Source organism: Antechinus flavipes, chromosome 2 (assembly GCF_016432865.1).
Source record: "Antechinus flavipes isolate AdamAnt ecotype Samford, QLD, Australia chromosome 2, AdamAnt_v2, whole genome shotgun sequence".
Taxonomy (NCBI): domain Eukaryota; kingdom Metazoa; phylum Chordata; class Mammalia; order Dasyuromorphia; family Dasyuridae; genus Antechinus; species Antechinus flavipes.
In genome coordinates, this window is record NC_067399.1 from 495431528 (window position 1) to 495446547 (window position 15020).

At 42.1% G+C, this 15020-nt stretch overlaps 1 protein-coding gene across 2 annotated transcripts in view; it reads right to left on the minus strand.

The window, feature by feature from the left end:
- CDH22 (cadherin 22) overlaps nt 1-15020 on the minus strand; it is a 94865-nt gene that overhangs the window by 14056 nt on the left and 65789 nt on the right. For both annotated transcript variants that reach the window (XM_051979953.1, XM_051979952.1), the window contains one exon: nt 9888-10024. In XM_051979953.1, the coding sequence (XP_051835913.1) occupies nt 9888-10024 (137 nt within the window). The remainder of the gene's footprint in view (nt 1-9887; nt 10025-15020) is intronic.

Sequence of the window (15020 nt, forward strand, 5' to 3'; positions counted from 1 at the left end):
ATCTCCAGAGAGAGAAGTAGTCCACAGACCATAGCTAGTCATAGAGTTGAAGAACAGAAAAGGATCTCAGGGAGTCCTGCTACAACAATACAGGTAAATGGTAATCTAACCTCAATGGATCTTCCTCAATGGAAATTAATTACTTTCCAGGGACCCTATTCCATTTTTGGAGTTAGGAAGTTTTTCCTTATATAAAGCTGGAATTTGCCTCTCTACCTTGGTCCTAATTCTACTCTCTGCTTATGTGTCTCTATGGAGATTGCTTAATTCAGTGACCATAGAATATTTTCAGGATTTTAGATCCAGATTTACCTCACTCATCAGGATAGTGTATTTCTATATCATACATGCACATCAACCTTCTTCAACCCTCTTTCTCAGATATATACCTACCTCCCAGATACCCAGACCTAACCCCACATCAAACACCTCTTCTATGTCATAGTTTTCCAAATATTTAAAGATAACTATCTCATCCTATTTTCCTCATTTCTAAACAATTATGATCAATGCACACATTCATAGTGTCCTTAATGAAAACCCAGTGAGGAAACAGGCAGGTTTTTGCTGAGAAGTGCTATTGCTGATCATATCTTTGGCTACAACTTTAATTGAGAGGCGTAGAAAAGATATAAAAGTCCACTCTGTATGTTGTTTGCTGATTCCTTTAAAAAATGTGTGACTTAGTAGAATATAATGTAGCCTTCAAGTCTCCTCAAGTAAGATGTCTCCCACACACATCTTAAAAGTACACAGGATTTGATGATATGTGTCTCTATGGAGATTGCTTAATTCAATGACCATAGAATAATTACAGGATCTTAGATTCAGATTTGTCCCACTCATCACTATAGCGTACTTATATATCATAGCAGGCACATCATCCCTCTTTCTCAGATATATAACCACTCCCCAAACATCCAGACCCAGTCTCCAAACTCACATATACTCCTTAACATAACATAGATATCTACATGCAAAGAATATAATCACATATATGTCATTCTATTCCAAAACCAAAAACATGGCAAACAATCCACCAGCCAGTTACCATCCAAAACACCTTCATTTCAGCTTCAGTCTTCAAACATTCTCACTTATTGAAAAGATACATGATTTAGTGAAAAGAGTGTTGAATTTGAAGTCCCAAGACCTACCTTTGAATCTCAGTTCTTTTAAGACCTTCTCTATCTGTGGGATCCTGGGCAAACATCCCCCTCTGTGAGCTTTCCATTCTTTATTTGTACAATAGGCATAATTAGATTTGTACTATGTACTTCATGGGCTCTCTCTTTCTTCCTCTGTCTCTGTCTGTCTGTCTGTCTGTCTCACAAACACACATCCCACAAAACATACTTCTTATCTATACAAATCCCCAGCCATCCCTCCTGACCACATTATACATACATACATACACACATACACCCCACTGTGCACCTGCTTATCCTAGTTCTGAGAATCTGAGCCTTATACAAACAATATACTGCATTTAAACTGCATATTTCACCAGATTACCCATATACTCCTCAGAATAGGTCAACACATATACCCAGGCACATTCTCCTATACAGGAATCAGCTCTCTGTTCTTTTTGCATAGCAGACATGCACAGCGCACACAGTGTTCCATTTCCATAAATGGCCCCCATTTGTTTTTTTTCCTTTTGCTCACACCCACCTGACCCACTCTTATAAAGAGAGATAAGCTCACACTGACACTATCCAAGGCTGGAAGGCACTATGCATGAGATATACCAACATCACCTGGCTAGGTGTCCTTGCTTGTAGGGGAGGGAAGAAGAAGAGATCAGAGAGAAAGAAATGAAGGAAATGGAAAGGAAAAAAGAAAAAAAATAGAAGAAAGGGGTAATAATAAGGTAGAAAAATAAAAGGGGAAAGAGGAAGAGAAAGAAAGAAAGTAGAGAAGGAGAGATCAAGTAGAGAAACAAGTAGAATGAGTAAAAAAAAAAGGCAGACAGAGAAAAAAAGAAAAGAAGAAATGAGAGCGCAGAGGGGGGAGGAGGGAAGGGGAAGTAAAGGACAGAGGGGAGTGAAAGCAGAGAAAGGGAGAGAGACAGGCAGACAAAAGGGTGGGAGTAGAAAGGAGAGAGAGATAAAGTAGAGAGACAGATTGAGGAAAGGGGGATTTAGTGGGAGACATGACTGCCAATGCCTGTCAGCCCCTGGGCTCCCCTCCCCTGGCTGCCGGCCTTCCTATCCTCCCCTGAGGGTAATTAGATTGCGTCCAAACACAATGCTCTGATTAGACTCACTCCCCTCCCGACAGGAAGATTTATCATCTCAATTACAGGCAAACCCAGCCTCAGATACAGCCAGGAGTAGAGCTGAGACCTGTAATAGGGAACCTACCCTCTATCCTCTCCCTCCACCCATCACCTTCCAGGAAGGGGCCAAGTGCTTGTTCACCATTGAGGAGGAGGGAGAAAAAGATGATGGCCCCTAGGAGGATACCCTATTGATTAGTCTCTATGGGGAGGTTATGAAATGAGGGATTTATTCCTCAATTTGAATATTAATCCTACTGGGTCCCCTGAAATCACTGAATGTTACATCTGAAATGGACCTTAAGACATAGAATTTAAAAGTAGAAAGAGGCTTTGGGGATCTAGATCAGTTCCTTCATTTGCCCTAAACCACGTATCAAATTAATGGCAGGGATGGGACTTGGACCTGGATCCCCTAACCATCAAGCTATGGATCGTTCCTCTCCCAAGAGGATCAGCACATTCTCAGATTTTCATTCTGGGGCAGCCAGGGGGCCAGTTAGAGTCCTGGGCCTTGAGTCAGGATTCCTGAGTTCAAATCTAGCTTCAGACACTTATTAGTTATATGATTCTGGACAAGTCACTTAATTCTCTTTGTCTCAGTTTTCTTATTTGTAAAATGAGCTAGACAAGGAATGGTAAAGTATACACACACACACACACACACACACATACATATACATATATACTTTGTCATTCCTTCTCTAGCTCATTTTATATATACTACACACATCTATGCATATAATACATGTGTATTACATATACACATTTGTTATATATTACATATATTACATGTGTGTATTACACATATACATAATACATATGTATTGTATATTATATATATGTGAGTGTGTCTATATACATACACACACATATACACATACACACACAGGCAAAGCTTTCTTCAAATCTTAGAAATCAAATCTAACTAAGATGTTCTATTGTCTTGAGACCCTTGACCCAGTGTCCTGCCTTCTTTGGAATATGTCTGGTCACCTCTGAGGACATGATCCCACCTTGACCTCAGATGATGGAGTTCTCTTGGAACATCTGAACTAGAAGACAATTGATATTATGGAACAAAGAATGTTGGAGTTGGAATTGACCTTAGATTACAAAGTGCCAGAGCTGGAAGGAAGTTTTGAATGTTAATGTTAAATGTTAAAATGTTAGAATGTTAACATGAAAAGGGACATTGGACTACAGAACAGAAGAGTGGATTGGAGCTTAGAACTTTCCCCACTGTTCTGCCTTCCTGAAGATATGCTTGGTCTCCTCTGAGCACATTCATAGACCTTAATTCGGGGGTCTTAGAGGGTCAAAGCATGGCAGTTAGGTGACACGCCATTCTATCTACCCCTTTCTGACCTCTGCTTAACAGCTGGTGGAAAGTGGACTCTCTCCTACATCACCCCAACCCGCCCTGTAGGATTTTTCCTCCTGACCTGGGAGGCACTGGATTTTAGTACAATTCCTGCTCTGGCACCACATGGCTGGGTGATTGTCTAAGTCACAGGATAACAGAATGTTATGACTGAAAGGGACTTTTGAGACAGTCTAATCCCCTCTCCCTTTACAGATGAGGAAACTGAATCTTTAAAGACATTAAGAAATTTACTCAGTCACAAAGCTAGTGAATGGCAGCATTAGTTTCTTTCTCTGAATCTTACTTAGTTTTACAATCCATAAAGTGCTACAGTTGACCTGGCCAATCTTTCAGTCCCTTCTGGCCCTGACATGCTATGTCCTAATATTCCTGAGGACCCAGGTCTGTAGTTCGGTGATCTGTCTTTCCCTCTTCCCCTAAGGTTTAGTTAGCCCCGTTCTCTAACTAGCCAGGACAGGAGAGTCCCGCTAGGGGTTCACGCAGCAGATGAGATTAGCTTCTCGTTGTCCTACATTGCCTGACCTCCAGCCTCTACGAATTTATCTGCTGCTCCCAGGTCCCAGACACCCAGACCTGCCCCCCACTCCCCTCTACCCCACAGTGGGGACCAGTTAGACCTCCAAAATTCTCGCTGTCACTTTGAAGGCTTTCCTTCTACAACTGCCCTTTCCACCAGAGGATTCAGACACAAATTGTACTTTAAATTCAATATCGGTCATTAATATTTCATGATTACAAAACGTTAAAGATAATGTCAGTGGAAGGAGCGTCTGGATGGGCAGAATGGATGACTCAGAAGTTACCGGCGGAGGGGAGTCAGAATACTAAGCGGCTCCACAGGCCTTTGAGGTAATCCAGTATGACAGGCGGCCCTGCTGGAGGGGAACTGCAACACTTACTGACTTGTTCGGAAATCTTAGCTGCTGTGTATAAATATTTCCCCTCTGATTCTTGTCACCTTGTGTTTGCCGAAAGAGAGAGAGCTCGGCTGGTTGAACTAGCGCCCCCACCCTCCTAACCCCCCGGTGCGTCCTGCTCTCCCCAGCGGTTCCCTCCACCCCCAAGCACGGCACTCCCTGTTCCCGCCAGCACACTGAAGCTGAGAAACGGAGAATTCGCAGAACGTCAAGGCTTGAAGGAGCCTTAGAACGCAGAATGTTAGAACAGTGGCCTGGAAGGAGCCTTAAATCACAGAACAGGGAAGGTTTGAGCTCAAAGAGACCTCAGAACAGACTGTAGCAATTGGAGGGGATTTGAAAACACAAAATCTTTGGGCTGGAAAGGACCTCAAAGGTCAACTAAAACAGTATTTCCCCGATTTAATGGAGGAGAAAACCAAGGCTCAGAGAAATGAAATCATGTATTTCCTCTCATTTGCAAATTGAGGCTGATATTTAGAGTGCAGAGGTTCTTAACTGGGCTGAGGGGAAATCTATGGATAGATTTCAGAGGCTTCATGAATCCAAGTGGGAAAAATATCTTGATAGCTGTATTTTAGTATAACTGATTTCCTTTGTAAGTCTGTGTATTTTGTTTTATATGTTTGTTTTTGTTGTGTTTTGCTTTTTTTTTTCTGAGAAGGGGTCGGTCCATGAATTTCACCAGACAGCCTGCTCTAATTCTTTTGGGATAAATATGTAAAATGTATTATAAGCCTTAAGGCACCGTATACACTAATATTATTTGTTGCCCAAGGTCAGATTGTCTGACATTGCCATCAGGGCAGGGACTAGAAATATCCTGGATCTCCTTATGGCTCTTACCTTTACCCTAGAATGCCCCCTGTTACCATTCCTGAGGAGCCTTCTACTCAGTCAGAACCGGCATTGAGCCCCAGATCTGAGCCAGCCTCCAAGTGTAACCTTGGGCCAGGTACTTCCTTCTTCCTTGGGCCTCAGTTTCCTCATCTATCTATCTATACACACACACACACACACACACACACACACACACACACACACACATTAATTCTTAAATTGCTTGCCTTCAGGGATCAAAGGAAGATGCAATGCATCTGCAGATAGAGGGAAAAGAGCTGGGGGGTTGTGCTTTTTTTCTTTGATGAATTTAGTAATTCTATAAATGTAAGGAATTAATTTTACTAACACCAGTTTATCAGGCAGCTACTGTATAGAGGTGTGATTTGCCCCTCTAATGGAATAAGAAATCTATGTTATACAGTAATTCAACCCTCCTGGATTTTGTGAATCTGGTCTTGGGATGCCCTAGAAAAGCAGGGCTCTCTTTGGCTATACACTTTATAAAAATCCATTGGAATCCAGTTCTCCTGGAAACTGGGATTTCTAAAAATGCTCTGGAGAGGGGAACAAGATCTGTGGAAGCTCTGATTTCACCATAAGAATTCTAGGCTCTGCATCTGGAGGCATTTCACCAAATGCACATGAAAGATGGTGGCTCTGATTTACTGGACAATAGATTTGGAATTTTGAGAGACCTTAGAGACCATTGATTCCAATTCCACCAAGAGAACTAACATGATTCACCCAACACACCACCACCACCTGGGTAATACCTGCTATAGGATTTGAATCCACTAACAAGTCTATTGTTATCGTCCAGTGAGGATGTCACAGTCATTCTCCAGGGGGAAGGGAGCTTTCCCAGAGAGAGACTGGGCTCTGGTCAATGTGCTCCCAAAGGTCTGTTCCAATGATCCTCCTCCTCCTTGACTAACCCCATCCTTACAGACCCAGAACTGGATCACATGTTCTCTAAAGCAGTCTCTTCCAGCCCTAGCATCAGCTCTATTCTAAGTTCTTTCTCTTTCAGTTCAATTTAGTTCATTTCAATTCAGAAGACCCTAGATGTGTTGTAGATAAAGTACTAGGCCTAGAATCAGGAAGATCTGAGTTCACATGCAGCCTCAGATGCTTACTAGCTGTGTTTTCCTAAGTAACTCACTTGTTTGCCTCAACTGTAAAATGGGCTTAATAATAGTACCTACCTCCCGGAGTCATTGTGAGGATCAAGTGAGAGAATATTTGGTAAGCATTTAGCCCAGTGGCTGGCACATAGCAGGTGCATAATCAATCCTAGTTTTCTTTTTAGTAATTTAATAGAAAGAACATTAGACCGAGAATCAGAGGCCCTGGCTTGTGCCCCAGGTCTGGTCTTTCCTATATGATTTTGGGTGAGACACTTTCTTTGGAGCAATTTCTTACCTGTAAAATGAAGAGTTGAATTCAGCGCTATTTTGGTTCCTTCTCATTCTAAAATCCTAAAGGAGTGCATTAATAAGAGCAGAACAACAGACACTACAGAAGACTACGTGGGAGCCAGGCTTAATGCCCTTCAGATATCATCTGTCTCTGCCTCTCTGTATGCCTCTGTCTCTGTGTATGTTTGTCTTTGCTCTCTTTGTCTCTCTTTTTCTCTCTTTGTCTGTCAGTTTGTCTCTGCGTATGTGTCTCTTGTCCTCTGTCTTTGTCTCTTATCCCCTGTCTCTGTCTTTCTCTTTCTCCCTGTCTCTGCCTCTCTCTTTGTCCCTATCTTTGTCTATCTCCCGCCTTCTCTCTGTCTCCCTCTCTGTCTCTGTCTTTGTTTGCCTGTCTCTGTATGTGTGTATGTGTCTTTCTCTCTCTGTCTCTCTCCCCTTGTCTCTCTCTCTCCCCTTGTCTCTCTCTCTTCCCCTCCTCTCCCCATCTTTGTCTGTCTCTGTCTTTCTGTCTTTATCTCTCTGTCTCTGTCTCTCCCCTATCTCTGTCTCTGTCTCCCTCTCTGTCTCTGTCTTTGTCTGTTTGCCTGTGTCTGTATGTGTGTATGTGTCTTTCTCTGTCTCTGTCTCTCTGTCTCTCTCCCCTTGTCTCTCTCTCTTCCCCTCCTCTCCCCATCTTTGTCTGTCTCTGTCTTTCTGTCTTTCTCTCTCTGTCTCTGTCTCTCCCCTATCTCTGTCTCTGTCTCCCTCTCTGTCTCTGTCTTTGTCTGTTTGCCTGTGTCTGTATGTGTGTATGTGTTTTTCTCTGTCTCTGTCTCTCTGTCTCTCTCCCCTTGTCTCTCTCTCTCCCCTTGTCTCTCTCTCTTCCCCTCCTCTCCCCATCTTTGTCTGTCTCTGTCTTTCTGTCTTTATCTCTCTGTCTCTGTCTCTCCCCTATCTCTCTCTCTCTGTCTCTCTTTCGCCTGAGGCCTTAGCTGCCTCCTGGGGAGCAAAGAAGGGGGGGCTTGCTCCTCTCTCTTCCCCAGCTTGTCGGCCACTTGCTCTGTTACTGCTTGTTCTTTTCCTTTCATGCCCCGGGAGGAGTGGATTCAAAGGCACTCATAGCAGCAGCCCAGAGGTTTGCTCTTCCTTTGTATTTCCTTTTAAACTGGAGTTGAAAGCAACAGAGGGAACTTCAGCAGAGGGACTTAACTGGGCCCAGGGCTGGGGCAGTGGGGCTGGACTTAGCTGGGGTAAGGGGCAGGAAACCTGGGCCTCCCCAGGAAGAAGTTTCTCCAGCTCCCTCTGAATGGAGGTCATCTTGGTCAGGGATCTTGATTCTCTTAATGGGGGCTTTGGAACCTTTGGCTTTAAGCCTTTCTTACTGAGTGGGGCTTTATAAGCTTTCTCCTCTGGGGTGACTGCAGGGTCAGGAGCCTGGGCTCAGGAAACAAGGGACTACGAAAAGAAGACAGATTCACTGCAGACTGCAAGTAGCAGTGGATCTAGTGGATGGCAGAAATAATAAAATAAAAAGATCGTAGAGAGTCAGAAGAGGTCTTGGAAATTATCCAATCTAGCTCTCTGTCTTTGTTCTGTCATCTCAATCCCGTCTGACTCTTTTTGACCTCTGCTGGGGTTTTTTTTGGCAGAGATGTTGGAGTAATTCTCTGGTTCATTTGACAGATGAGGAAACTGAGGCAAACTAGGTTAAGTGACTTGCCTGGGGTTACACAGCTAGTAAGTGTCTGAGGCTTGATTTGAACTCATGAAGATAACCCTTCCTGATTCCATTACCAGAGTTCTATCCACCTTATTGCCCCAACCCTCCATTTTACAGATGAGGAAACTGAGGCACAGAGAGATTAAATAACTTGCAGACAACCATCGACATACTGTAGAAAAGCCAGAATTTGAAATCAGTTCATCAAACATCAATTTCAGCTCCCTTTCCATTATGCTGTGATGCTATTATTTGCACAATCCTGTATAAAAGTCACAACGTCTCTGGGACTCTATTTCCTTATCTACAAAATGGGGATAATAATCCTTGCATTACCTACCTCATAGTGTTGTTTGTTAGGAGAAAATGTTTTGTAAGCCTTAACTCATGAGAGAAATATGAGCTATTTTTCAGATCAGCGACAGAACATCTATTAACCATGCAAAGGTTCTGGGCCCTTAGCCAGCGGGAGTGCCCCAGGAGCACAGTACAAGGAGTCTCTGAGGTCCAAGCCCACTATGCTCTGGCCAGGGTCTCCTGATTCCACTACAGTTCTTTGCAGCATCTCATCATCAAACTCTGCATGTACATCTAGTATCTACTTGAGCTAAATCATTCTCTCTTCTGCATTCTCTTCAGCTCAACCTTCTGCACTCTGACAATAACTGTCTGTTGCAGGTCCCAGACTCAGCTCGGGGTTAAGGACTCTGGTATGTCCTGAGAAAGTGGGACAGACAATTGAATCCCCATTTGTACTTGATTGAAGGAAAACTAGGGCTAAGGGGAAAGATGTCTTTCTCTTCCTGCCTCCCTTGTTCTCTTTCCCCAGGTAGGAAATCTGGCCCAGTATTTCAGACAGGTCTGTTTAATTAGCAATTAGTAAATGATAAGCAGGCCCCCCTGACACTTGGCTCATCAGATCTCAATGGGAGATGGATGGTTGGCTTGGGAAGAGGGAAGGCAAGTCTCTAGTGGCTCTGGAGAGAATCTTGGGGAAATTTGTGGGCCAGGGCCATTCCAAAGGAGTTTGGGGAGGGAATTCTCAAGTAATGGAAATAGTAAGTAATAGCAGACAGCAGAAAGGGAGTGTGGGGAGAGGAGTTGGCAGGGACCAGATGCAAAGGAGGGGTGGTGTGGGAGGCACCTAGCCATTGTTGTCATTCAGAAACCAAAAGAAGGCCTCTGCTACCAAAAGAGAGCCTGGAGTGGGGTTGGAGGTATCCAAGGGGACTGGATCTGTAGGTGGTCTGCAGGGCTATAAGCTTCATGGTTTTTTCCAGGACCAGAAGGCAGAGCCTCCCTCCCTCCCCTGATCTATTCCCAGCCCTGCCCCACTCACCAGCCTCCATGGCCAGCACAGTGATGTTGTGCCAGCCTGCTGTCTCCCGGTCCAGTCCCTTGCCTGTCACAATGGCACCAGTGTCAGCATCGATGTTGAAGATCTGCTCCAAATCTGAGTCACGATCGATGGCGTACCTAGGGGCCCAGGAAGAGCAGAACTGAGTGCTTCTGGGCCCTAGTAGACTCCCCTCACAGAAATGAGAAGATCTGAAGGGAATGGGGCAGGGAAAGCTCAGCCTCAGACTACTATCACTGTCTCCCTCCTTTCCCGCCATCTCAACCCATTTGAAAGGCATAGTATTGTAGTGGATAGAGTTCTGGACTTTGAATTTGGAAGGCCTGGATTAAATTCTTAGTTACAACCTCTCTGAGCCTCACTTTCCCTGTCTGTAAAATGAAGGGGTTGGATTTGATGGCCTCAGAGGTCCCTTCTAGCTCTAAATCTATAATCCTGTCATCTGTGCTTCGTACTATTCTCAGCAAGCCCTCCCAGCCCTCATCAAGCTTACTTCATCTAAAATCATGAGTCCCAACATGACTGAGGTCTCTGAACAATAGTTTGTTGCCAAGAAGCAGCAGGATGTAGGATCTAACTTAAGAAAAGTTAGGATTACCAGGAACCTGGAATAAAATTCCAGTTCCATCATGTGGTTCTATGGTTCTAAAATCTGGTTCTATCATTTACTGGTGGTATGAATCTTGAATAAGTCACTTAAACTCACAGAGCCTTAATTTTCTCAGAAAAGGATTAATTCTCAATCTCCTTAGATGGATCTCCATCCAGACCCACTAACTGTGAATATCTTCAAGTTCTCTATTCTGATTTCTCTTCACTTCTTCCTCTCTACTTCCCTTGGTGATCTCATCAACTCCCATGGATTCAATTAGCATCTCTATGTCAGTGATTCTCAGATTTACTTTCTAGCCCTCACTTCTCTTCTGATCTTTCTGATCTTCTGGTCCTGCCAACTCTTGTCCCCACACTCCCTTTCTACTGTCTGCTCTTACTTACTACTTCCATTACCTTGAGAATTCTTTCCCCAAACTCTCTTAGAATAGCCCTGGCCCACAAATTTCCCCAAGGTTCTCTCCAGATCTTGCATCTTCAGCTGTCTATTGGACATTTCAAACTTGATGTTCTAAAGGTATCGAACTCATCATGTTCAAATTGAATTCATTAGCAGAGTTCTTATGGATTCTACATTATGTAACATTTCATATATGTCCCCTTCTCTTCTCTGATCCTGTCACTATCCTGATTCAGGCCCTCCTCACCTCATGCTTCTTCTGATTGGCTTCCATTCCTGAACTGCCTCCCTACTCTAGTCCATCCTTCATTCAGCTAGCATAGTGACCTTTCTAAAGTGAAGGTCTGACTATGTCATCCCCCAATTCACTAAACTCCAATACTCCCTATTCAGGATCAAATATAAGATCTTTTATTTATATTTTAAAGCTTTTCAAAGTCTGCTCCCCTGATTTCCCCCCACCTCTCCAATATTCTTACATCTTACTCCCCTCACATAGGCTACCATCCTGTAGCTCTGTTCTCTTTGCTGCTCCTCACATCAAAGGGCATTAGACAGGACACTGGATGGAAAACTGGGCCTACAGTCAAGAAAATCTGACATTTATTAGTTGTGTGATGCTGAATGTCACTTAATCTCTTTCTCCCTTAGTTTCCTCAACTGTATAATAAGGGTAATAATAGCACTCATTAGAGTAAGGTTGTTATGAAGATCAAATGAGATAATATTTATAAATCATTAACCACAGTGACTGGTACATAGTAGGTGCTTAATAAATACTTATTCTTTTCCTCTTCTTCCCTTCCCTCTCACAAGATGAATATCTTCTGATTCTGTGAAATTAGTCCCACCTTCTGCAAGAAGTCTTTCCCAGTCTACCTTAATCTTAGTGTTTTCCCTCTGAAATTATCTGCAATTTATTATGTGTGTGTGTGTGCATGTGTAATATACACCTTATTTGAACATAATTGTTTGCCTACGGTTTCTCCCTCCTGATATGTGATCCTTGAGGGCAGGGACTATTTTTGCCCTTTTTGTCCCCCTTCCCCCCCAGTGCTTAACAAAACACAAACATATATTAGTGCTTAATATCTATGGTTGTTATATCAGTATTTCACTCATTTTGGAATTATACTAAGAAAATTACTAAAACCTTACTCTTAGGAATATATCCTGAGGTCAAAGATAAAAACAGGGATCCCATGTCCACCAATATATTTCATAATAGGACTTTTTGTAGTTAATGTCCATTGATTGGGGAATGACTAAACAAATCACAAGATATGAATGTAATAGAATAAATCTGTATCATATGAAGGGTAGATAAGATGAATTTAAGAAAAGCACAACCAGACTAAGTTGAACTCATACAAAGCAAGAATGCAATATAATCAAATAACTACAACAAAGTCAATAGAAAGAATATTAACCAAGATCAAAATTTAATGGTGGGATAGTAGTATCGAGAATCCCAATATGAGGAGGCTCCAGAACTGGATTTGTAATAAAACTGATGATTAAATTTTTACTCTTTTGTTTAAAAAAAAACCCCAAATCTTACTGGTGGGAACTAGCCTGACAAAGAGATGGGAAAATGAGCTTCACTCTGTTTTTTTGCAGAGGTGCATATATTTCTGCATATATTGTCAGACTTAGCTGATGGGGTAGTTGGTTTTACTGAACTGCTTTTTTTCCTAATTCTTTTTTATTCTTTGTAACAAGAGGTGACAGGGGAGATCAGACAGGGCTACATTTAGAAATAGAGATGATATAAAAACAAAAGATGTCACTAAACTTTTTTTAAAATTATAATTGTATGAACAATCTCACAGGATTGCTGTGGGGAAATCCTGTTGTAAGCCTTAAGGCACTTAGAAATGTGAGCTACATGAGCTTGGCCTAAAATAATCATATTTCTATTGCATTTGAAGGTTCACAAAATACTCACAGCAACCCCTGAAAGATTGTTAGGGAAGTATTAGTATACCTTACATTATAGAGGCTCAGAGAAGTTATTCAATTATTCAGTTTTCTTTAAGTGAAGTAGCTTATTAGTGCGTGAGGTGTGATTTGATATCAGGTCTCTCTTAGCACCAAATTCAAAGCACTGACTACCATACCACACTACCTATCATTAAATAGTTAAATCCAGCAAATCACCAAATTATAGACATATGAAACTGGAAGGAAACTTGGAATCCAGAATGGTAATTCTGGAAGATTCACAACCAAGTATTTGAGAAGCTAGAGCAGGGAAGACACCTAAAAAATAGCACATCATCTCTGGAAAGGACCTCAAAGATCATCTGGTATAATTCCTTTTTACAGAGTAGATTAATGCTCAGAAAGAAGAAGGACAAACCCAAATCTTTCCCCATATGACCACCTAATCTCAGGAGGAAAAAAAAAACATTTTGATAAGGAAGAAAAATGAACATCAAGATCTCAAATGCCTTCAACCATTTTCCATTTCCTCTTTATCCCCTGGTGATCCTACATATCCTTCAACACTCAGTTACCATCCTCAGATTAATGACTGGAAGTATTTTGCCTCCTCCCTTTCATCAGAAAATTTGTTTGGTCCTCTCATATTTTAATTTATATTAAATTCAATTCATCAATATATATTTAAGTGTCTACTATGTGCAATGATGCATTGTGCCAGATTCTGGGGATAGAGATTTTTTTTTAGACATAAGACCTGATCTCAAGGAGTTTACAGCATCACATAATTTGCATAATGAAACACAGAGTGTAATAGAAACTACAGACAAAGGGAACCTAAGAAAATGCGAGAAGGGAAAAATACTTTTAATGGGACAGGTTCAGGGGGAGGAAAAGGAAGACCATCAGAGTCAGAGTTAAGCCTGCAAGAGAAAGCTTCTAAAAAGCTAAGAGGTGGAAAGTTCACACTCCAGCTAAGGGAAAAGTTTGTGAATGAATAGAGCCAAGAGATGGGATATTCACTTTGAAGAATGGCTTCTAGTTCTATATGGCTAGAAAGGACTCATGTAAAGTGCTAAAGACAGGTTGCAGACATTTTGTGGGGAGCTTTAAATGCTAAGCTCAGTATATCTTTTCTCCTACGAGCAATAAGGAGTCATGGAAAGATTTTGATCAGGAGATTGAAATGGTCAGATATGGGACCTTTCCATCTTTGATGTCCTTGAGGAATATTTCTAGCAGTGGGACTATTTCTTAGCATAATTTTAAAATTAGTGAAATAGGGAATACTGAAATAAAATGTGTCTTAGGAAGATGATTTTGGCAGCTGCCTGAAAGATGGATGGGGCTCAGAGGTTGAGGGGCACCTGAAAGCAGATCAGTTTTAAGAGGATATTATAATAGCTCCAGGGAAAGGTGACAAAGGTGTCAACAAGTATGGGGGCACTATGAGGGGGAAAAAAGGTATGGATTTGAGAGATACTGTGGAGATGGAATCAATAGGGCATGACAACTGACTAGATGCAAGGGCTGGAGAGGGGAGAGTCAAAGATGATTCTGAGGTATTGAGCTGGGTGACTGACTGGGAAAATGGTGATGATATCAATTTAAATAGGAAAGTTAGGTAGAGAAGAAGGTTTATCAGGGATGATGATGCATTCTGGGCATGTAGAATTTGAAATGCCAGTGGAACATGCAAATAGGGTCTTTTCAACAAAGTAAGTGGCATAATATATGTCTTTTGAAATAATGGAACCAACTCCTGCTTAAAAACAGGACTTACAGAGAAGTCTGGATTTGTGAGCTGATTGATCTTAGTATTAATTAATCAACATGCATTTGTCAAGTGCTTGCTATGTGTCAGGCACTGTGAAGTGCCTGAGGGGATATAAATACAACAGTGAAACAGTCCCTGCCCTCAAGAAACACGTATTCTATTGAAGGAAGAGACAAGATATACATACATACATAGTACAAGTAGAACTGAGGTGAGAGCCCAGCTAGAGAGGATAGAAAGGGAGACTAGGAAGTCTCAGAGGAAGGTCAAGAAAAAAGTGGGGGCAGCCCTATCTAAAGGGTGGCAGGAAACAGGGCTGAGTATGAGAAGTTGTAAAAAGGGCCATTTGATGGATCACACTGGATGTAAACAAGACTAAGAT